This window comes from Vulpes vulpes, chromosome 15 (assembly GCF_048418805.1).
Source record: "Vulpes vulpes isolate BD-2025 chromosome 15, VulVul3, whole genome shotgun sequence".
Lineage (NCBI taxonomy): Eukaryota > Metazoa > Chordata > Mammalia > Carnivora > Canidae > Vulpes > Vulpes vulpes.
In genome coordinates, this window is record NC_132794.1 from 27,943,153 (window position 1) to 27,968,063 (window position 24,911).

At 35.3% G+C, this 24,911-nt stretch overlaps 1 protein-coding gene across 1 annotated transcript in view; it reads left to right on the forward strand.

The window, feature by feature from the left end:
- Nucleotides 1–24,911, forward strand: part of SAMSN1 (SAM domain, SH3 domain and nuclear localization signals 1) — a 139,623-nt gene that overhangs the window by 110,579 nt on the left and 4,133 nt on the right. The window contains 6 exon segments of the mRNA XM_025995656.2: nt 833–904; nt 4,748–4,897; nt 9,079–9,208; nt 11,691–11,842; nt 14,920–15,126; nt 17,268–17,418. Of these exon segments, the coding sequence (XP_025851441.2) occupies nt 833–904; nt 4,748–4,897; nt 9,079–9,208; nt 11,691–11,842; nt 14,920–15,126; nt 17,268–17,418 (862 nt within the window).

The following is a 24,911-nucleotide window of genomic DNA, read 5'->3' on the forward strand; positions in this document are numbered from 1 at the left end:
TTTACTTTGTAACATATCAGAATTATTTATAATTACCTGCCTAGAATGAGTTACATATGAATAAAAATTTAGCTTTGTAGGCAAAAAGTATCCAAGGGAACAAGTCTTCTATTAACATATTGAGCTTTTTCTCAAAACCAGTGAATGAAATTGACCCTGAGGTCTCATTGTAATTCCAAGCTAAATGTGGACAAATTCAGTTTTACTTCCAACCTTAGACTGGGCATGCCTAAATGCTACTTTCAATTCATTAATAGCTCTATGGTATGCCTTCTCTTTCTGACGCCAACTAGAGTCTCAAATTATCAAGTTATCAATGATAAACGCATTTGTAGTCACTTTTAGTTTTTTAACAAATACGATCTTTATGAGGTATATCAATAGATTTACTCAGATGTTTGTTTTTATTTGTTTTGCTGTTGTTATTTATTTGTTAGTTGGTTGGTTAGTAATACATGTCATTCCTTCTTGGAAATTAGTTTGTGGCTAGCTCACTTCAAGAAGGCTTAGGTTAGAATTCATAGATTGTTCAGATGCCATTCCCAAGGGCAGAGGTAGCACTATAAATTGAAAATAATTTAATAGATTTTCTTCAAGGTGCTTAACAATATAACATAAAACTTATGAAGACATTTTGTCCACTGTAAGTATTATAATGTTGATCATAGTTATATCTTCAATGCCTTTAGATATTCCAGAGAGAAGAGCTTTTTTAATCTCCTATTTGTAATATATTGACACTTATTAAACCATAATCTAATATATTTAGCAATTTTATCAGTGAAAGTCACAAATCCTAAGTGTCCTTTCCTTTCTCTTTCCTATTTTATAGCGCAGCAGCAGTTTTGGGAATTTTGATCGTTTTCGGAATAATTCCATTTCAAAACCAGATGATTCAACTGAGGTTAGTATTTTATTACAATTTTATGAATGTAATGCAAACTCATTATGAAAAATTATGAAGCCAATATCACTTTTGCTAAGTACAGTAAGAAAAATAAGTATATTTAAAAATCACAGTCTTGCCTATATTTTTGTGATAATTGAACAAACAACTACTTAGTAATCAGTACCATGCTGGGTATTAGGGGTAAAAAGTTGTCTAAGAAGCCTAACATGTTCAGAAAAGCAGAATATAAACTGAGGAAGAGAGTTACAATTTAAAGTAATACAAATAATCTCAAATTTTCTGAGCATTTCCACCATAAAACAATCCATGTTAAATTTTATGTCAATTGTAATTGCTTTGATTAATTTAATGATTAAATGACTTAATTGTAAATTTGTTAAAGAGGGCATATGGTTGTTCAATTGCACTCTACTATATGCATTGAAATGTCTCATAGGTGACCATTACATACACATTTGCAAACCATGAACACTTTAAAAGTAGCTTAAGGAAAGCTTCCCATACAATAAAGACTATACAATTATAATAGCAAAAGTAATAATAATAATAATATCTACATTTAATTGAACACTAACTATGATATAAGCACAACATTAAACACTTTACCTACCTATAATGTAGGAACTATTAGTATTGTTTTATCAATGAAGTAATACATTTTGTTGAGTAAAGTTACTTCTAAATTACATAGTTAACAAGTGACAAAGGCAGAACTCAACATCTTGTCTGACTGCAAGTTTGCATTTCTGTTGCACTATCTCACAAACTACAGGCCAATTATGATAAATGATTATTGAAAGGGATATATATTGAGAAAATTCAAAATACATGTTTATCATTGAACCTGATTTAGCAACTCCACATGTGATACATTTGAGATCAATAGGTTTTTGGATCATATGTATTTCTTAATTATTCATTCTTATTATTGTATGTTTATTTTTTGTTTCTTTTTGTAAAGATTTTTTCCCATTATCATATTGAATTTCTCAACATACTTCTCAGATTCCTATGTCTGTGTATCTATAATACTTTTAAATATTGGCATTTCAGTAATAGACATTCTAAACAAAAGAAATGAAAATAGAATAACATCTAGTATTACTTTATAAATATATCTGTTAGTACACACATATGTATGTGTGTAAAATATATCCCCTTTTATACATATGTATATTATTTATATCTCCCTCTGTCTATATATTTATATACACATGCTTATGGATAAACCTATAATAGCTATATAGTCTATCCACATTTTTTTAGTTTTAAATAAGATAACATATGTATATAAATAGTGAGAAGCCCTATATAATTTCATTTTCAATTAACATCTTATATAAAACTTTGACTTTCCATAATCACATATAGATATATTCTACTGTTATTTAGTTTATAATGCTAGGGTTAACCTGTAAGAGTAGCTCAGGCTAATTCAGGTTTATTGATTAGTAATGGTGGCTTAGTAATTTGTGATAGAATTAATAAATCTGAAAAAGTAGTTCACATGTTTTTTCAGCAATACAGCATCTCTTCATTCAACAAGTATTTCTTGAGCACCTACCCTATGACAGAGTTCCCATTAGTTACTCAGAAATTACTATTGCAATAATTGGTGAAAATCCCCACTTAATGAAGCCTAAAGTATAGAGGAAAAAACAGATCTTAGAAAAACAGCAACTGTAAATAAATATCTAATAAAGTTGTGATTCAGGTGATAAAAGAGACCAGCATAGAAAAATTTGAAAGTTTAAAATATGCTGAAGTAGTTTCTTTGAAACCTCTACAAAATTGATAGAAAAACCTAAAATTAAAAATATTTGTGGGATCCCTGGGTGGCGCAGCGGTTTGGTGCCTGCCTTTGGCCCAGGGCGCGATCTTAGAGACCCAGGATCGAATCCCACGTCGGGCTCTCGGTGCATGGAGCCTGCTTCTCCCTCTGCCTGTGTCTCTGCCTCTCTCTCTCTCTGTATGACTATCATAAAAAATAAAAAAATGTCCTTTAAAAAAAATAAATAAAAAAATAAAAATATTTGTGATACTTGTTTGAAGCTTAGGCAATGGTAATTTAACACAGATAGTAATACAATATACTTTCTTGGCTTATTTATTCATTTTTAGTTTGTAATTTGACAATGAAGATAGAGTTTATTTAGAGAGAAGAGAGACAAGAAAGGCTAACTTAAAAATTTAAAGAGTCTCCAAGTTATATTTTATTCAGGGTTTTGAATTAAGCAAAGAATCCTTGCCTTTTATAACCTTGAATGTAGAATTTTTTTTTAATGTAGAAATTAATGAAGTTCAATGAGGACTTAAATCGGCTGTCCATTCATATTTATCATAGGTAATTTGGCATAAGATATGAAGCAAAACATAATATTGATTAACAATTTTATTAACTATGTTGTTAAACCTTTATATTAAAATATTCAAGGAGATCCTGGGTGGCTCAGTCAATTGAGTCCGACTCTTGACTTTGGCTCAGGTTATGATCTCAGTGTGGTGAGATCAAGCCCTGTGCTGGGCCTGCTTGAGACTCTCTCTTCTCCCTCTTTTTCTGTCTACCCCCTGCACACACCTTCTTTCTCTAGTATAAATAAGTAAATCTTAAAAATAAATAAATAAAAATTAAATATTCAAGTTCACTAAAGAGAAGTTTCCCTTTATTTTTTATTTAAAATTCAGGAAATATCTGTCTGCCCACCCATCAAGAACAGTGGGCAATGCTAAAATAGATGCACCCAAAGAGTACTTTCTTGAAATTTAAGATATTAAGGATATATAACCCAATTATGTCCTTTAAGAAAAAAAATCACTCCAAAGTTCTACATGAGAAGTTTTGCTTATTCTAAAAATATCAAGTGTCAGTTATGTTCCTGGAAGTGTTCTAGACTTTCAGAATAAATTAAAAAAATATAAAATCTCTAGTCTTATGGAGCATACCTTACAGTGAGAGATGCAGGCAATAATCAATCAAACAAACAAATATATTATCAGGTAATGTTAATTTAAAAACCTAGAAGAATTAGTTACATGTGAATTATATGAAGATTTCTATACTAATGGCTAGACCAAGTTCACATTTACTATTGCTTGAGAATATGGGAAACATGCATGAGGCACTTCCCTGCAAGAAGAAAAAAATGCACTTTCTCAGTGGATTTACTTAACTCCAAAAAATTTTTTTAAATGACCATTTTGGGGCCCAGTTGGTTGAGTGTCTGCCTTTGGCTCTGGTCATGATCCCAGGGTCCTGGGATCGACCTCCATGTCAGGCTCCCGTTCAGTGGGAGCCTGCTTCTCCCTCTGCCTGCTGCTCCCCACCTGTGTTGTCACTCTCTCTCAAGTAAATAAATAAAATCTTTAAAAAAAATGACCATTTCAATTTCTATAAGAATAAGAGGATTATTTTAGTGCCCATTCAGCATGAATACATGCTGTCACCTTTCTAAAGCCCCCAATAAAACATCCCCCATTTATGTAGATTTAATCACTCATTATGCCAATCATTCAATTCCATTTTGCCCATCACAAAAGTGGGAAAAATTAAAGTGGCTCTACTGTGGAGCTATTTAAAGAATAGCTAAAATTCTTTGAAACAAATTTTACATGTGAAGCTCAGGTCCTTTGACATCACAAGTTTTATTTTCTGAGTTTGTCATATACGTAACCAGGCTTGGACAACTTTAAAAAATATGTATTATATCCCAACTGAAGTTTTGGAGGCTGCTGTACACAATATATATGGGTCCAAAAATTTGGAATCTTCTCTTTAATAATGTTTTCAGATCAATGATTTTTATTATTATTCTGTCTTTTGTAAATAATTCTAACTAGGTATATGAAGGAGAACCCATAAATGAAAGTGGAGAACAAAGTAAAACTTCAAATAATGGAGGGGGTTTAGGGAAAAAAATGAGAGCTATTTCATGGACAATGAAGAAAAAAGTGAGTAAAAAGTACATCAAAGCCCTCTCTGAAGAAAAGGTAAGCGTACTCTGTTAATTTTTTTTGTATTTTTCTATTAATTTTTTTCTTAAAATAGTCAACAGACTCTTCTTCTAGACATAAAATTACTTGGTGCTTTAAAAAGGACTTCAACATTTACTTTCTCCCTCAGTAATTGTGCCCAGAAGTTAGGTAGGAAAACAAAACAAAACATTATTATTCCTATATTAATAGAGGAAATGGGGGCTCAGAAAGACCACACATGTAATATATGAAGAACAGTATGTCATATGTTATAATGAACATCAGTACATCATTTCTTTTTATTGCCAAATAATATTCCATTATATACATAGACTACACTTTATTTTCCCTTTCATCAGTTGATACATACTGAGTTGTTTTCACTTTCTGGCTATTGTAAATAATGCTGCTATGAATATTTATGAGTTTTTATGTGAAAATATTCTTTTGTTTCTCTTGGGTATATGGTAACTATCTGATATTTTGAGAAATTGGCAACCTGCTTCCAAAGCAGTTGCATCATTTTACATTCCCACTAGCAATGTGTGAGGGTTCCAATATCTCCACGTTTGTCAACACTTGTTACTGTCTTTTGATGCTAGTCTTCCTACTGGGTGTGAAATGGGATTTCAATGTGGCTTTGATTTGCACTTCCCCGATGACTAATTATGTTGAGATCTTGTCGTGTTCTTATGAGCCATTTGTATATCTTCTTTAAAAAAATGTTTACTCAAATCCTTTCCCCATTTTTTACTTTGGTGATTTGGGGGGTTTTCATTGTTGATTTTTAAGCTTTTAAAAAATATATCCTTAATGTAATCAGATATATGATTTGCAATATGACATATTTTCTCCTCTGGATTGTATTTTCACTTTTTGATGCTATCATTTGCAGCACAAATATTTATAATTTGATATAACACAATTTATCTTTTTTTTGTCATTTGAACTTTTACCATTGCATTTAAAAAGCTGTTGCTTAAAAAGAAAAAAGAAAACTGTTGCTTAACCTAAGATTACAAAGATTTACTCCCATATTTTTTTCTAAGAGCTTACAGTTGTAGCTCATAAATTTTGGTGTATGATTATTAACAATTTTTCTATCAAGTGTAGTAGGAGTCTATCTTCATTCTTTCAAATTAGATATCCAGTTGTCACAACATTAATTTGTTAAAAGGACAATTATTGTATTTTCTTGGCACCCCTGTTGAAAATCAATTGATAATAAATACATGGTCATAATTATATGGATCACAAATACTTGGGTTTATTTCTGACTCCCAATTCTATTACATTGATCTATAAGTCTTCATTCATTCTCTTTTTAACCCACTTCAGTAGAACTTCTGTCTCCAATAATCCATTAAGACAGTAGTCATAATCGGTATTGACCTCGGTGTTGCCAAATTTACTGATCAGTTTTCTTTCTTCCTACATTACTTTTAGACTGTATTTGACACAAGTGATGATTTCAACATATATGAAACATTCTTTTTCTTGATTTAACTGGGCATTCTTCTGATTTTCTTTCTTTCTCAGAATTTTCTTTCTTGGCTTTGCTTTCTTGCCTGTCTCTCTAAATATTGAGAGTCCTCCTGAGGCTTATTCCTAGATGCTTTACTCAATCTACGCTCCCCCTCAGTGATCTCATCTAGTCGCATCACTTTTTTTTCGAAATTACATTTCTAGCTATGTATGACATCTTACCTGTTGTATTTAATAAACCAATTGTGTATTCAATATCATTGCTTAGATGTACAATAGCTATCTGGAACCCAATATATCCAAAACTGAATTATTAATTCTCTGTGCTCTACCGAAAAGCATGTTTCTTGTCCAGTCTTCCCAGTACTGACAACACTGCCATAACTCTAGATGCAAGGAAGGAAAGAAAAGAAGAGAAAATAATAGAATAGAAAAGAAAAGGAAAGAAAAGAAGGAAGTAAAGAAGAAAGCCTAAGAATCATTCCAAATTCTTTTTTCTCTCACTTTTCACACCAATTCATAAGCATACCCTCTTGGCTGAAACTTCAAAATACTATCTAAAGCCCCTAATTTCTCCATGTAAACTATTCCTGCTTTAGACCAACCAACCAATTAACCAAGAACAACTTGCCTACACGGCCATGATAACCACCTAATTGGTCTTTCTTTCACTCTTGCCTCCATTAAAGCCATTCTCCACATGAAATCCAGAGAGATTTAAAGGGGAATTTAGAACACATCATGTCCCTTGGTTAAAATTTTACAATGCTTTCACAATGCATTCCCGTATTATAATAAATTTATTCCAATCCTCTAAGAAGCAGACCATAAGAAAGCAATGGATACATGGAAGATTATCAGGGAAATGCCTGTGAAGGATAAAGAAACAAGAATTGATAGGGAAGCCTTCAGACAACAGTGCAAGTTTGACACCTATGAAAGGAGAGGAAGAAAGCTTTAGCCAGGTTGGTAGATAGTCTTTGAACCAGTTTTTCATTACAGGAGCCCTATATCCCACCAGAAAGTTACCCCCACTGGTTCAGTCATTGGCAGAGAGCATGGCTTCCATGCAGGCACGGTGCTGGATTCAGTAGCTAGGACTGTTACTAAAGAAGGGTCTCGCAGCAAAAGATCTGAGTGACACATTTCCATGACCATCACACATGGTCTATAAAGCTCTTTTTAATCTGGCTCCAGTCTGCTTCTCTGAGCTCATTTCCTAATACTGTCCTTGCTCTCACTCAGCTGCAGCTGCATTGGCCTGGTCTTTCCATTCACAACCCAAGCTAATTCTGAGTTTAGTTATTTTGTTCCTGCTATTCCTTTTACTTGGAAAACTGCCTCTAAATGTTTACATAAGTTACATCTTAACATTCAGGTCAAGAATTCAGAGCATTATTATGGTATAGAGGAGGTCTTTGGAGGCTACTCCATCTAAATCAGCTAACCTTCCCCTAACCCTAATCCTAGTAGCTCATCCTCTCACATCACTCAGTTTTATTTCCTTCATAGCACTTATTCCCTGAAATTTTCTTTTGTGTTTTGTTTATACACACTTCCTCAAACACTAAACACACATACATATACAAACACCAGAACCTAACACACTAAAATGTATCTTATGAGAGGTGGGGACTCTGTGATCTTGTTTACTATGTATCCCCAGTTCCCAAAACAGTGCCAGGTACTTACAAGGTGTTCTATAAACTTGTGTTGAGGGATCCCTGGGTGGCGCAGCAGTTTGGCGCCTGCCTTTAGCCCAGGGCGCGATCCTGGAGACCCGGGATCGAATCCCACGTCGGGGTCCCAGTGCATGGAGCCTGCTTCTCCCTCTGCCTGTGTCTCTGCCTCTCTCTCTCTCTCTCTCTCTCTGTGACTATCATAAATAAATAAAAATTATAAACTTGTGTTGAATTACTGAACAAATGAATAAAGGAATGGATAAAAGCAGAGAATCAAACTGAGTATATATATGTATTATGAAGTTTTATCAATGTTTAGAAATGCTCATAAATGAGGAATATTGAATTACATTTTCATGAATATTAAGAAATTTATAGGTTTTGTTCAAACTATCTGAATATGGAAGACATTTGAGATGTTTTCAAGCAGATGTAATTTGTTTTGAAATTCTCTGTCTTTCCTAATTTTATTCAGGATTTGCTTTTCACTTGACTAGGTGTGCAAGCTCAGTATGAGATTTGTAAAGCTTCTTAGATAAGCTTTGCTTTAGAATTGCAAAATGTGCATGTTTTATTCATATCTAGTGATCTGGTAGGGTGCAAATAACTGACATGAAACAACTATGCAGAATTTAAACTTGTAATATCAGATCTCAAAGGATTAGTAACGGTGGTAAATAGATGATAAGGAGAACATGAAGAAATAAAAGTGCTTTAATAGATAAAGCATAGATGTTAATAAATCTAACATTTCTGATTAAATAGTCTGGATATGACATTCATCCTAATTTACAAAATGAACTATTATAATTTCAGTTGAATTCCATAATGTGAATGTTTCATCTAAAGAACTTTTCCAAATATAACATGTTTTGCTAGAAATTCAACTAAAGATTAATGATTCTCATATTTTATGCTGATGTATTCCTAAGTATTTTATTGGTAAAATATGTCTTGTTTGTTAAATCAATGCACAATATCCATGGAAATCAGTTCTCTGCACTTAACCTCTGATATATTTTTCTGAAGGATGAGGAAGATGGAGAGGATGCCGTCCCATATCGGAACAGTGACCCAATGATTGGATTTCACACAGAGAAGATCTCTCTTAAAGCCAGTGACTCCATGGATAGTCTCTACAGTGGGCAGAGTTCATCAAGTAAGCTTATAGAATACGGGACAAGATACTAACTGGGAGGGTTGAATTAACTAAAAGCAGTAGATTTTAACTACAGAAAACAAACTGATGGTTACCAGAGGGGAGGTAGATGGAGAGATGAGTGACATAGTGATGGGGACTAAAGAGTGCACTTACTGTGATGGGCACTGTGTAACACAATGTATTGAAATGTTAAATTGCTATACTGCACACCTGAAACTGATATAACACTGTATGTTAATAATACTGGAATTAAAATAAAAAACAATAAAAAAGAAATAAATTCAAATGAAAACCAACAACAACAGATTTGCTTCTGTGGGGCTTATCAAATTAACAAAAAATGTTTTAGCTAGTTGATAAGAGAAATAGTGAAAATGTAGGATTGCTGAATCCATAGAGTTGCTGCTGTTGTTTAAAATGATACACAATACATCCGATAGAATTATGTATTATTTTGAAACTTTTAAAACTGTAGTCAGCAGGGGTCTTGGGGATATGCCTTAAAAAGATCATGTTAGGTAACTAAATCTATATCCCTAAAATAAAAACATATGCTTAGGAGAACTAGCATTATCTTGGGTCAAAAGTTTTTAAATGACTTGGTGTATTCAGGTAAATGAAATCCTGTTCTCTCTCTTCTTCCATCCCACCCTTTCTCCTTCCTTTGCCTTTCTTTAATCCTCCTTTTTCCTTGTTCCTCCTTCTCTTCTTCCTTCTTTCTCTCCTCCCTCCTTCCTTTCTTCTCTTTCTTTTCTCCCTCTCCTGTCATCTCTCACTTCTTTCCTTCCTTTTCATTCCATTTTGCCTGAAGTACTCTGAAAATATCAAGACATATGCATCAATCATGACATTTACCTTTTAGGTGTCCACCCAGCATTAGTGAGTAAAGAATGAAATACTATGTAAGTACCAAATAGAAGGAATATCACCAATTAGGTGACAGAAAGGAAGTAGCATGTGTCAAACAGGATTTTCTAAAATCATTGTCTCTAAGAAGGAAGTCATTCAGGGTTCAGTCACATATCCTGCTATGATATTTGGATGAAACTACTGATACGGCAGGGTGCCTTGTAACTTTTTTATGTGTACACTGTTATACATCCCTCTGATATTTTCAGGGCTTTTACATGTTTTCTTTTTTTGCAAAGTTTATTTTTCATTTCCTTTTAAATCAACTGTTTCCGTTATTTGAAGATAGATCGCAAAGACCAGATGTTTCAGATATCCTGAATTTTATTCCTATTTTCCTATTGGCTGAAGAACAGTTATTTTGTGGGAAAAAAAACTAATGTAGAAACATTTGAAGGATATATTTTTGCATGTGTGAAATTCAGATTTCATTAGTATTCACTTCTGCTGGAAGTTTTAAAATTCTAAATTGTAATGCTGAATGTGGATAGAATTTTACTAACTGGAATGTACCATGAAAAGCCAGGGCCAGGGGTGGCCACGGAAGGGAAAGTGTAAGGAGATGGTGGCCCATTTAGCTGTTGTCATGTACAACTTAATTTATGAGATTACATGCAGCTCACCCTTTCTCATACCAGTTCGTGCTCAATATGGAACATCTCTAAGGTTCTTTCCTTTTTCCATAATTATTTGAATAAATGGTAGAGAAACCAGGGCTGTTTTTGCCATAAACAGAGCCCTGAAAGGCCAGATGGAAGGAGAAATGTGAGTGGTGGAGAAACTGAGAGTTACTTCCGCTCAGAGCTGTTCTTGCCTCTATCTTGCAGGCAGCAAAAATGGAATTGCTTTTCCTTTTTTTTTCTCTTGAGGTTCAAACTTAGAAGGGAAAAGGACCAGAGAACAAGGATTTGGAGCAGTTTTAAAAGCCCAGTTTAGAAAGTTTAGAACCACTTGGGAGTACAGACCCTGGAACATGCTTCCTCTTTCCTTCACATTCACACAACAAGCAAAAGTGCTACCTTTCATGCATAGAGATGTTGCTTCACAATGGATTTGGATATATAATAGGATATTTGGGACAACATTCTAGCTACATTGTGATAAGTGTAGGGAATCCTATAGTCTCATGCTTTGACCACTTGTGATCAGTAGCACATAGAGATCAAACTGTTGCTGTATGATTCTGTCTTTGTTTACAGGTACAAAATTAATTGTCTGGCCTGTACATGGAGTTAAATCTACATCGTCTACCTTTTTAGCAAGTGTTTAATCCTCAAAACACTGTGCTACTGGATCAGATCACAGAGACTGAAGTGACAGCGTATTTGGGTTCGTGGTTGAGGAAGGGTCAGATTGGCTGGAGAAAGTTCAGAAATGGCTCAGAGGACAGAGGTCACTGATGGAGAGTGACTGGGAGGCAGAAAGAATAGGGATCCATCACTTAGAACCCTCTCAAAAGTCTTGCCTCCAGTGCTTCAGCATTATCCTTGCTTAGCTCTATGCAAACGATGGTTCAGAATGTGAGGAATCTTCAGTGAGAACTGTTTAACCTCTGCTTTGCCTTCATTAGGTGGAATAACAAGCTGTTCAGATGGTACAAGTAACCGGGATAGCTTTCGACTTGATGATGATGGCCCCTACTCTGGACCATTCTGTGGCCGTGCCAGAGTACATACCGATTTTACACCAAGCCCCTATGACACCGACTCCCTCAAAATCAAGGTGTGTGCACATCCTATCTGCATCCTGTATGGCTTGTCTAGTGCTGGTTGTATGATCTGTGTCAGGAAGTGCAAGCACTGGGAAGGGGGGGTGGTGAGTATGTTCTTCCCAGCCTTAGAACTGACAACTGGGTTATGGTGGCAAGAATTTGAACAAAACATGAGAGGTGGGATAGGGGAATCAGTCTGCTGAGGCTACAGCATAAGCTGCTATTATGTAGTCAATGCAGAGTCTGAACCTATCAGGGGAGAAAAAATTGTCCACATTTTTTTCTGTAAGCCTAAAGCCTAAAGCCTCACAGGTTACTGGAGGTGCCTGGCTCTGCCTGATTCTTTGCTGGAGTAAAAGGAGAGAGAGAAAAGATGGTGATAGCAGGCAAGAGCCCCTCACAGCACCTCCCTTGGGAACCAGACTTGGCCGGGCAATTTCAGTACTTAAGTTGGTGGCCATGAATAACCAGACATCTTTCTCCCAATGATATTCCCTCCCCAATTCCCTCTTTTTTACTCTTATTCTCTATATTCATTTTCTATTGCTGTGTAACAAATTTCCACAAACTCAGGGACTTTAAACAAAACAAACATACTACCTCACAGTTCTATGGGTCAAACATTTTGGTCATGGCTCAACTGCATTCACTGCTTAAAGTCTCACTGGGCTAAAATTAAGATGACAGCTGGGGCTGTGATCTCACCTGGGGCTCAGGGTCCTATTCTAAGCTCATGGCTATTGGCAGAATTCAGTTGCTTGTGGTTGTAAGACTGAGGCTCCTGCTTTCTTGCTGGATATTGCCTGGGAGCCACTCTCAGACACTGAAGGTTGCCAGCCATGATCCTCTGTACAACATGGCAGTTTGCTCCTTCATAGCCTGCAGGGAGAAACGCTCACTCATGTTTCTAATCTCTTTATTTTTAAAAACTCCTACCTGATAAGTCAGAAACACTCAGATAATCTCCCACTTAATTACAAAATTAACTAATTTGGGACATTAATTACATTTGCACATGTCCCTTGTGGCATATAATACAACATAATCATGGGTGTGAAATCCATCACTTTCATAGTCCTACTCACACTAAAGGGAAGGTGCTGTTGCAATTGTGCTAAACTATTTTATACATGTTAAATTATTCCTCTGAGTAACACAGGCTGATATAGCTAAAAGGACAGAAATTATGACTTTTCTATACTATCAACACCAAGCTAATGCTAACCAATAATTATATAAGTTATGAAGTATTGGTGCTATTATTTAACATTCAAGACACTCTGCTTTTCTCTTTATCCCTTCTATTGTAACAAATCAGAGTAAGGTCAGAGAATGAGGAAAACATTATTCTTGATAGTTAGCTCCTTAGTCATTTCTACGAATTGATTTGAAGTCTAAGTTCAGGTCTTGAGGAAGGAATGTTTGTAGCCTAGTAACCATTGTTGGGGGTAGAGTGTAGAAGGGAATAAGTTGAACACATTTTGACTCGGGATAGCTTTTCGCTTTCCCTATAATATCATGCCAGTGTACCACCATTTATACTGCCTAAGATGATATTTGTAGAGCTCTTGTAGGACACAATAAGAATCCCACAGTTACCACTGAGGATTGAAAGTTATGGTTTATATCGAGGGTCTTATCCACAATGAAATTGGTCTTTGCTTGGTGACCTGTGGGCTTTCCTGGAATGTATACTTTTTATAAGTTTAGAGGATAATAGAAAGGATGCAGCAGAGAGCTCCCATGCTTAGAAACTTCCCCTAGAGCTTCTGGGGATTTTCTAGGTCTGCTTAGCTGATCCCATCTAGCCCAGGATTTGATTCCCCATAGTTAAAGGCAGGAAGAATTAGATGAAAAGCTTATAGAGTCAGACCAGTAGACGATCACAACTCAGAAAAACAAATCTTTTAATCACATTGAATCCTACTATTAAAAATACAATTTGTGTTTTAGATGGAAGAATACATATTCATAGAACAGGCAAAAAAATATTTTTAGTAGCAAACTAAATGTTTTGTTTGTTTGAGGGTAGAACCCTCAAATGACAACAACAACAAAAAAAATCAGAATCTATAATTTCCTCTCTGGGGTAGAAACTTTTAAGTCTCAAAGGAGGAAATATGACTTTTAAATGTAGGCACTGTATTAACATAGAAATCAATTTTCTTTACAAAGATGTACCCTTGTTGGTTTTCTACTCTTGCCAGTAACTGGCAGCCAGTAGCCAATTAGAGTCTCAGATGTGAATAAAGAAAAAGACCAATTGGTTTGTCCATCCTAATGTGCTTCATTCATACTTCCATCCAAACTTCGTTGTGAAGCTCAATCTAAGTATTTCTTCTCTAATAATATTAATAATAATAATTCAGTAGCATAATTTATCCTTAGTATACACATACTTTTGTTACATATTTAGATTATACAAAGTTCTTAACAGTTTCATTATTTTAGGTGAATGCAATACTTTAGATGTCTTTGTTTTTGTTTTTACGTAGATAAATTTTTCAGATGAACTAGAAGCATGGACAGAGATAGACTTCTTTTTCTTTCCCTTCCCTATTTGGGATTCTGTCCAGGAATGATGGCTTGAACTTTGCTATATATTGATTGCTTTGACAAAATGAATGAAAAAAGCATCATTCTTGAGTTCAGACAACTGCCATGAGTTCTGGAAAGTTATTTAATGTTTGTATTTCTTTTCTATAATATTTAGAGTAATAATGATACCTTGTATATGTACCTAAGAAGTGTGTTATAGGCATAAAATGACTTACTATAGGCAAAAGTATTTTGTAAATTCCATTGTGCCCTATACATTCATAAATTGATATACCAAAGACATAAAGACGTCATCAAATGCATGTAAGAGCTTTTCTTCAAGCCTGCTGAAATTTTCCTCATTATTACTAGTGAATAGTTCCCTTGGACTTTTAAAAGAAATTTTCTCTTAGATTTATTTCTGTTATCAGTAACCTCCCTTGTCATATTCCCTCATTATTCTACTTTTCTAGGATTCCATTCTTTTTACTAATTGTCACAACACCAAAGTTCTCTGAAAACTCATTTGGTATGTTTCTTTGTTTTTTAGAAAGGAGACATCATAGACATTATCTGCAAAACACCAATGGGGATGTGGACAGGAATGTTGAACAATAAGGTGGGAAACTTCAAATTTATTTATGTGGATGTCATCTCAGAAGAGGAAGCAGCCCCCAAGAAAATAAAGGCCCACCGAAAGAGTGGAAAGGAAAAACCCAAGACTCTGCAGGAGTTCTTAGAGAGGATTCACCTTCAGGTTAGCAAACCTGTGACCTATTTGATTTTGGTGGCATCTAGATGGAATAACTGAGGAAAATGGATTAATATTTGTATAGTGTTTAAAAATATAGGACTTACGGGAAACCCTGGGTGGCTCAGCAGTTTAGCGCCTGCCTTTGACCCAGGGCATGATCCTGGAGCCCCAGGATCGAGTCCTGCATCAGGCTCCCTGCATGGAGCCTGCTTCTCCCTCTGCCTGTGTCTCTGCCCCCATCTTTCTCTCTCTCTCTCTCTGTCTCTCATGAATAAATAAATAAAATCTTAAAAAAAAATAGGATTTACAGCAAAGGAAAATCTGTTTTCCAAGAAGACTTCTTATTTCTCTTTTATTACTTTTATTATGCAAGGACAAGTCTTTATATAACATCCCTTGGACTAAACTCTAATGGTACTTAACAGTGACAGTAGAGATTAATGTTGAGAAAATGCAGTGAAAAATGAAAAATACCTAGGAGAATAAAAGGCCCAAAGAAAACAAGTAAATGAGAATGACAGAATATGAAGAGTAAAGGTAAAAATCCAGAGAACTGAAAGGAAAAATGGAAAGAAATTTACATTTTCTGTAGGGCAGAGATCAAAAGCAAGTCAAGAGAAGATAACTAAGCATAATCGTTTCAAAAGCAATTTCTTAGGAAATAGTGATCATTAAGCCCCCATGATGAGTGTGCTAAGGAAACTGTGTTGTTTATATTTATAATGCAATTATTTTCTTGTTACATTAGCAAAGTTTTTATGAAATATCTACCTTGTTAAATGGTGTGTACATACAATTTACCTAGCCTCACTCAATTAACTGTTTTGTAATCCATTTCTAATATTAATGCAGCAGTACTTTGATAGTTTTCAAAATTCATCAAGGGTTGCCTTGTCAAAGCCAATTAAACTCTCCTTAATTGTTTCTTCTGAATGATCTAGTTATACTCTTGTCTGTAGACACACTACCCAGGCCTTCCTATATTTCTACTGGCGCTGCCCAAATAGGGTAGTGCTTGGATCAAGTATAAGTTTAAGCCCTGCTTCTTCTTTTTGTTTGTTCTGTGACCTATGAGAAAACCAAGGTCTAAGGAAGTGAAATAACCATGTCAGGAACCCACAACCAGATGGTTATGTCAGATGGGAATTTTGGTTTCTCTGCTCTAATTCAGTGCTCCTTTAACAGACATTATTTTTAAAATAAGTAGTACTTTCTCTCTCTCTTTCTCTCTCTCTCTCTCTCTCTCTCCCTTTTTTTGTAAAAAGGGGCTGGTAATTCTTCCTGATTACTTAAAACTTTTATGCTTCCTCTTATTCAGTTTTAGTAACCAAACTAAGGATATTGAAATTATGATCAAGTAAAATGGAAGAAAGTTTTGAGGAAGCTGTAAAGCATTCAACTTTACTTTGCATTTTTATTCTGTTGGAGAGAACAGAGGTTACATAAATAACATACAGACTCAGAAATCAGAAGCCTATGAATTTTAAATTAATATATATTGATGCAAATGATGGACAAAATATACATGCTGAGAAAACAATACTTTTCCCAACCACAGTGCTTTTATGCTTAATAAAAACTTTTAATAGAAAGTCTAGAATTCCTTAGTTTTATATAATGACTTTCACTAAATGCTAAGTCTATTTTTTGTTCTTGTTTCAAATTCACTTTTTAAACTACCCCAAGAAGTTAGTGAGGGTAAATATTTTTGTAAGCAAGCAAAAGAGAAAAGATGTAGATTCAGAAATATTACTATAATTACTCTTTTAGAAGTATTTTATTGATAGACGCAAGGACACGCTAGCTTTGTCAATTGAGCTATTTGAGAAGTGAAAAAGTGCCAAATGGGATGAATGATCCAGCTATTTAATTGATCCATGATTTAGCACTGCATGGCTTAAGGTAATTATTTCTTCTTTACATTTGTCCTTCCAAAAGGTGAGAATTCTACAACATATTCTTTTAAATGCCCTAGAGTTCATATGTGGAAAACTAGTACAAAGTAAAATAAAGTTAAGCAAAAGTTCTATCAGTGCTTTTCATTTCCATATGCACTCTACAGTTTCTTTAAATCTAAAGAGAACTAAAAATAAAATACTTGACTCTGACTAGTTTGTATTATATATATTTTTTCTTCCCCATAGGAATATACCTCAACACTTTTGCTCAATGGTTATGAGACCCTAGAAGATTTAAAGGATATAAAAGAGAGTCATCTCATTGAATTAAACATTAAAAACCCAGAAGACAGGATGAGATTACTATCAGCTGCTGAAAATCTCCTTGATGAAGAAAGTAAGTGTGCATACCTACTTTTCTCCCTAGCTGAAAATCACAGTTCAGTATAGATAGTAAAATCATTAAAAACAAAGCTCTGGTTTTATTTATGGAGAATCATATAAAGTATTCCTTCCCATAAAATACATTTTTTCTTATATATTTGGAAACAATAACCCCGGTCAAGTCTATAATTAGGAAGGGGACTTTTTTTTCCCTTATTAGACTCAGAAAATGAAGGGACTTTTCTGGGCATCTCATTTAGATTCTGCAGAGCTATTAATTTACACACAAGTGGATGTCTGCATTCTCAAAGACTGAGGAGTTAGAGACAAATATTTAGTGACAGCATGAGCCATTAGTGAGAAATGTCATACGCAACTTCTGTAGAACAGCGCAGAGCATGGCTCTAAACTAATGAGCCTTCGCACCACACAGGAAAATTCATTTCATTACCATATAGTCACATCTTGTATGTGTTTATAGTATTCTTTCAAAATGTTATAATAGCTTGCAAAAATATTCAGCACTCACTTTTATTATCTGAGATGATTCTCTGTATTTGTAAGTGTAAACTGAAGATGGAGTAATGCATGCACATTCACTTACCAACTTGGTTTGTAAAGACTGGATAGCTTTTGTTTTTACAGTTGCGCTCAATCTAAATGTTCTTCTTACTAAATCTGGTCAGGCTTCTAAAACCCTGAGCTCAGGACGTACCAGACTCCACAAGTATTTTGTTAGGAAGAAAGAGGGACGTAGTGACTTTTAAAGATGAAAAAGAATTTAGATCATCTAATCCAACTTTCTCTTTCAAAAATAATATTACTCATAATTACTATTTTTGAACATGCTCTCAGAGTGAAACTTTGATCCAAGATCTTTACATTGTCTTCACTAACGTGCTCCACAGTTTTGTGAGTTAGACAGTACTGTTCTGTGTTGTTTTTTTTTTTTTTAAGATCTTATTTATTTATTCATGACAGACAGAGAGAGAGGCAGAGACACGGGCAGAGGCAGAGGGAGAGGGAGAGAAGCAGGCTCCATGCAGGGAGCCCCACGCCGGACTCAATCCTGGGTCTCCAGGATCATACCCCAGGCCGAAGGCACCAAACCGCTGAGCCCCGGGGCTGCCCTGTCCTGTGTTTATAATGAGAAATTGAGAGATAAGTAACTTGTCCAAGCTCACATACACAGTAAATTGTGAAGAGCCAGCACCAGTGTTTGTGATGTTACTATACTTTCTACAAATAACAGCCCAGATGGAGAGCAAGGAAGAAAGTTGTGTTTAGGACCCAGGCCTCCTGACTGTCTCTTAATAGCTTTTCCTATATCTTGTCTCATATGCTACGAAATGGGCACAGTTGCTCAGCACGTGTTTATACACTGGCCTTTTATCTGGTAGGAATAAATTTACTTTTCTGAAAACTGCATCTCACTTCATTCTTACTTGCTGTCCTGAGTTTGCATAGATCTTCATCCTTTTCTTTTTTAAAAGATTTTATTTACTCATAAGAGACTGAGAGAGGCAGAGGGACGATCAGGCTCCATGCAGGGAGCCTACCATGGGACTCAATCCCAGTCTCCAGGATCAGGCCCTTGGCTGAAGGTGGCACTAAACCGCTGAGCCACATGGGCTGCCCTTTTCAAAGAGTTTTCACATTTAAGACTAATTTGACACCTGCAAAATTTATTTCATCTTAGGCCCAGGTGATTATATGCATCCTTTGAAGTTGTGGAGGCTGGGAGGGAGGGCTGACATCACAGAGGTAGACAAAGGTCAACCTTAAGAAAATTGGGTATAAACCCAATTTATACCCAATAAGACAAGCCAAAACAAAATTGATCAGTGTAAAAGGATGTAGCGTATCTTTGGGGTAAATGACAGTTTCTTTCACATCTTGTCATTTCAAAGCATGGCTCCTCACTAAATAATGTGAAGCTAAGAAATAGATTCTGTAGATTTCTTGTAATTGATAATGTCCAATATCATTATCAATACCCTCCAGAATAATTTGATGTTGAAGTATAGGGAGGGAAAAGCGTATTTTTTGAGCAGTTGTAAATACATTGCTTTTCTTCTATAATACCATCTGTATAGGTAATTTGTCCATTTCACAGATGAGAAGACATTTCAGAGATGAATTTCAAAGAGGCCAAAAACAGCTAGATAAGTAACAGAGCTGGAGTTTTAATCAAAGGCAGCCTGCTATAAAAATCCAAGTTCTTTCTTCCACACTTGCAAACTGGTAAATATAGAAAGAACAATGAATATCTGAAAATTGAAGTTTCCTACTGTGCCAATTTTCTCAGGAGCTTCAGTTCAGTTTTTCATCTCAGAAAGTAGAAGTTAGTATGTGAGAACAGAAATCTTGCAACATTACTGCCTGAAAAGTGTAAGGCAACATTGGCTGCATTGCACCAGGATTGGTGAATAGGGAAGGGTAAGAGAGCCTGGGTGAAAAAGGTTTCTAGCCATAAAACAGTGCTCAGTCTGGACCCACAGTGGGACAATCCATCCAGTGCAGAAGGCTTGGGCTGTGCATGGTGTCCACCTAATTTCTCCATTCCACCTCCCTTGTCCCCCATCTGCTTTCTATGTTAATGAAAGAATAATAATGTACAGATAACATCATATGAGAGCAAGCTGTAATTTGAAAAACCATCTGGCCCAAATGTTTCCTTTGCAAGGTGGAGAAACTAAAACTAGAGTAGCTAAGTTGCTTTCTCAAAGTCACATATCTACAACCTGGTCTCCTTCATCTATTAGAAACATATTCTACTATACACTGGCAACAAAACACAGTATCTCCAAAGCATGATATGACTGCCAACATTTGATATAAAAAAGCACAAGTTTCCACAAGTTATTTCCCTTATAAGGCTTTAGAAAATGGTATTTGAAGGTCACTAGAAGTTGATCGCTTAATAATAGCCAGTAATGCACAAACATACACACACTGAGCCAAATTCCGAGGGATGAAAAATAGAAAAAAGTGCCGATGCAACCAGTGTTTGTTGTCAACACACAACCCTGAGATTTTTCTTATTTTAATCTTACGGTCTAAAGTAGTACTAGAATATACATGTCAAAAAGATGCATATTGCATGTTAGGCTATTTTGACTGAAAGCTATTTATCTTATATGAAACTGCTTTGCTCAAGAAATAAAGAAGAATGACTTCTATTTGTTGATAAGATGGTGGGTTCTGATGATTCGGCACCATGCTGCTGCATGCATGCTTATTTTTATCTATTCTCTATTCTGTGAATCATATCTCCTACAACCATGCTAGAGATTAAACGCACAACCTTCATGTACCTTGAATGATAAAGACCTTGAATATATGGTTATGTAAAACTAAGATATTATTAAAAACAAATGCATGTCACAGTCATAGGTTAAAAAGTTAGCTGTGTGTGTAAGAATGGAACACGCAAATTGGCCAGGATTCTATGTATGCATTTTATCTTGATCATTGAATAGTAAGTTTGGGGAATGTCAATAAATTCCTAGTTTAAAGTTTCAATGCTTCTTAGATTGGAAACTGGAAAGTTTTGCTTTACTAACCTTTCAATATAAAAATTGCGGAGAGTGGATACCTACTTTGAAGATAAGAGTTGAATCTTCGAAATGATGTAGGAAAAACTACAAGCCCCATGTGAGCCTTTAATACATTTAGAGGGACCAAGAGGATGGGGGAGTGGGACAGGGACAAAAACAGAAATCTAATACTCAGAACAAGCAATTTTCCTTTTCTCTTAGGCCAAAATAGATAGCATTGTACCCACTCTGACCTTGAAAATGTAAACTGGATTAAACTTTTTAGGTCACTGCTTGACAGGAGGTAAAGGTGTTTCTCCTACAAGCTGATAGAAGGGCTGGTGAGTGGTGTTAGCACTGATTACAGGATTACCTCTGGAGTAGGATAACGACTTTGGGGTTCTGCAATCGTGCCAAGGCCAATACCGAGATATTCTGAATTTGTTCCCGTGTTGCATTAGAACTGAGCAGAATTAGGTCACCGGCTCCCTCAGCTGGGAGTCTACATGAAGTTAGAAGAAGAAAAATTGGGGTGAGCCTCGGCTTTTGAAGGAGCAAAAGAGCAGAATCTGTTTATTTGGTGCACGTTAGGATTTCTCTATTTATCTGAGTTTTAAAACAGCTCGTTTGCTTTGAATAAATATTCTCAGTAAGAATAGAGAATATGAGTATGTGTTTCTGTGTGTGTGTGTGTTGTTCATAAACACAATCTTCAGGACCTCTTTGCCTTGCTAATAAAATGCCTCTTGCAAATAATAAAAGAGTTAACTTCTATCTATAGTAAATATTTTCTCTTTATTCTGAACTTGTTCCTCTTTTCCCGCATTTGGAGGCACTTTGATGTGTCTTAAAAGTGTGTCTATGAGAATGTGTACTGTTGTCCTCAGGAAAAATGGGTGATGGAAATATCTTGTTCTCCCTACAGCACAGGAATAATTAAATTTTAAATTGGAGGGAAAAAACCCCACAACTTAGTAACTGAATAAGCAGACAGTACTAGAAGCTGTGTATCATATATTTTAGGTACCTGCAACCTTTGTTTGCAGTGTGCAATGAAGAGGACAGGGGGAAGGGTGGCTTGTGTGCCGGGTTGTTGGCACCAGCTGTGGTCACAGCTGCTCCACATTGCACAACTATCCCCAGTTGCGCCTTCCTGCCTGCCTACCTGCACAAAACGATGCAGGGCAAGAGGCAAGTCCCAGCTAGGAGCCTGGAACATGAGCTGCCAGCAGGGGAGATTTGTAGTGATGCCAAGCAGCAGTCCAGCAGTTGGCCTGACAGCGTGCCAGGGTAGCCTGGTGCCCTAGCCCCTGACATGCATGCCTGGTGTTTCCAACCCACTTGCCATATGATTTGAATCTAGATTCAAGAAAGGTACAGGTTTTAAGAAATATATGCCAACCCTACACATATACACAGTACAGAAGGCACACAGGCATTTTACTTTTATGTATTTATAAATATGCATTTAATATATATTTCTAGTTATAGATGTTTAGCTTTATGCAATTTAATTTCTTCAGATTTCTTTTTGGTTTTATACCCCCCTGAGATTTAATTTATGATTGATGCTATATTCCATCTAATACAAAAAAACAACAAAATGAAATGTAAACATTTTTACTATTCTATCAAGGAACAGTTCCCAGAGTAGAGGGTCCTTAGAATTTTCACCTCAGTCACCTCAGGCACTTGTAATGTACTTGTTTTTATATTGCACTATGATTGTATACTAGGCATGACTTTGTTATGATCACCCTGGCCAAACAAGACTGAATCCTCTATTACCATGTGCCCTCCCCAATGCCCCTAGTTCTGCGCATTGCATTGAGTAGATGGTTTACAAATGCTTATAGAATGAAAACAAAACAAAACAAAAAACACCCAATAACAACAAAACACAATGCACAACAAAACACAAATGCTTGTAGAATGAATTAACATTGAATGAGGGACTGAAGAGATTTGTAAATCATATGGAAACTTTTTTCTGATTGTAAAACTTTAAGTTCCTGGCAATCCCATCTCAACACATAAAAGTTTTTGTAGTAGGCAGATGGGTGTTGGCATGTGTTTGGTATGTTGGTATGTTATGTATATGCTCACTTTATGTGCATGTATATGTGCAAGAGTGTAAATGAGTACATTTTTAGAGGACAGTATGTAAAAACTTCAAAGTTTGAAATGTGCATACTTTTGTATCTACAAATTCCAGTTTTAGGAATTTGTTTGATGAACTTCAACATACAAATGCAAGAAAATGCTATTTAAACTACTACTTTTAGTTAAGTGTGAACTTCCATCAATAATCAATTTGTTAAATTAATTAGTATATGCAAACAATAAGGTACTACAAAGATATTAGGAGAATGTAATGTGTCCTGACATAAAAATATATTCAAAACATATTAAATGGGAAAAGCAATAATATGCAGTGTAACCCTATTTTTATCAAATAGTAATTTTTAAAAATAATGAAATTAGGTTATTTTTCACTATCTCAAGTAATTTGATCTATAAGGAAAATGAAACTAATTTCCCAAGTCTCATAAGTAAGCAATATATAATGATGGTTTTGATTTTATTTAAAATAGTCTTATCAAAATGGGACCAATATGACAACTCAACCAAAAGTAAATATTTCCTGGGACCAAAGCCTTCCATAGGGGTGTCTGGTTGGGCAGAGTGGTATCTGTGCTGAGCAATTAGATATTAGGTGAGTGTTCCTCTGCTCTTACTGGAGCAGCAGCACGGTGCAAAGGGAGGTTGCTGTGAAGGTGAGTACAAAGAGTCATTCCTTGGCCTACATCTCATCAGAAGGTAGATTCTGCTATTATGATGCAAAGAGAGATGTGCAAAAAGAAGAGGGAGAGTCATTTCAACTCCTATTCTCTCACTGCCTCAGGAAAACAAAAGCAACTGGTTGTTATTCCATGATGGGATTCTTGTTTTCCATTTGTTGTTTTTCCAAGTAGTAGGTCAGTATTCAAATGACATGAATACCTAAAAGTCACTATTATAAATTTATCATGTTCAAGTAATTTAAGGATATGTTTAAGATGAAATCAAAAATAACTAAGAGTTGTGCCATATTGTCTATAAATGTTCTTCCTTGGACAACACTGCCTCTGGACAAATAGATACCTGGAGAATGCCTAAGTTTTGTTCTAAGTGATTCAAATGGTGCTCCAACATGAAGCTGAGCTATCCTCAGAGAGGATGGCATAACTTTGATTTTTCCTCTTTGGAGATGGCACCAGTAGGAAAAAAAAAAAAAAAAAGAGGATGTTAATTCAAAGAGCCAAGAGGTATCTTCATTTGAATTTCAACAGAATTTCTTATTTGGTCTTTAGTTTCCACTTCTTTCAATTAATCTAAACATCACACTTTTTAATTTAAAAAATTATTTATTGAGCACTTTCGTTGGCCAGGCACTTTCTTATGCCCTCTAGATTGCATTATTTCATAGTACCCAAAAGAAACAGAAGCCCAAAGAAACAGAAGCTTCATATTTAAGGCACACAAGACAGTGAAGTCAAAATCTGGAATATTTGGGTAAAGAAACCTATGTGAATATAGGACAGATTTCTCTCTTTAGGATATGAGAACTTTTTCTCAGAATTAGGATTTAGTTTGTGTGTTACTTGCCTGGTTAGCTCAGATAATTGGACCATAGGCCAAAACTGATGAAGGTTATAGTTTCAATTTCTAGGTAGGTCAGTTAGTTTTACTCTATTTCATGGCCACATGAAGGAACTAAATGACTTAGAAAGAAAATATGAACATATTAACATGAATTCATCCTCTCTGCTGGAAAAAAGTATCCATAGTATAAGACTTAGGTTTGTGCCAATCCCAAAGTCATTTAGTTCATCAAAAAAAAAAAAAAGAAAGAAAGAAAAAAAACAAGAAAAGGAAAGGAAAGCCCTGACCCTCCAAACACAAAAACTGAACACTGTATAGCTTT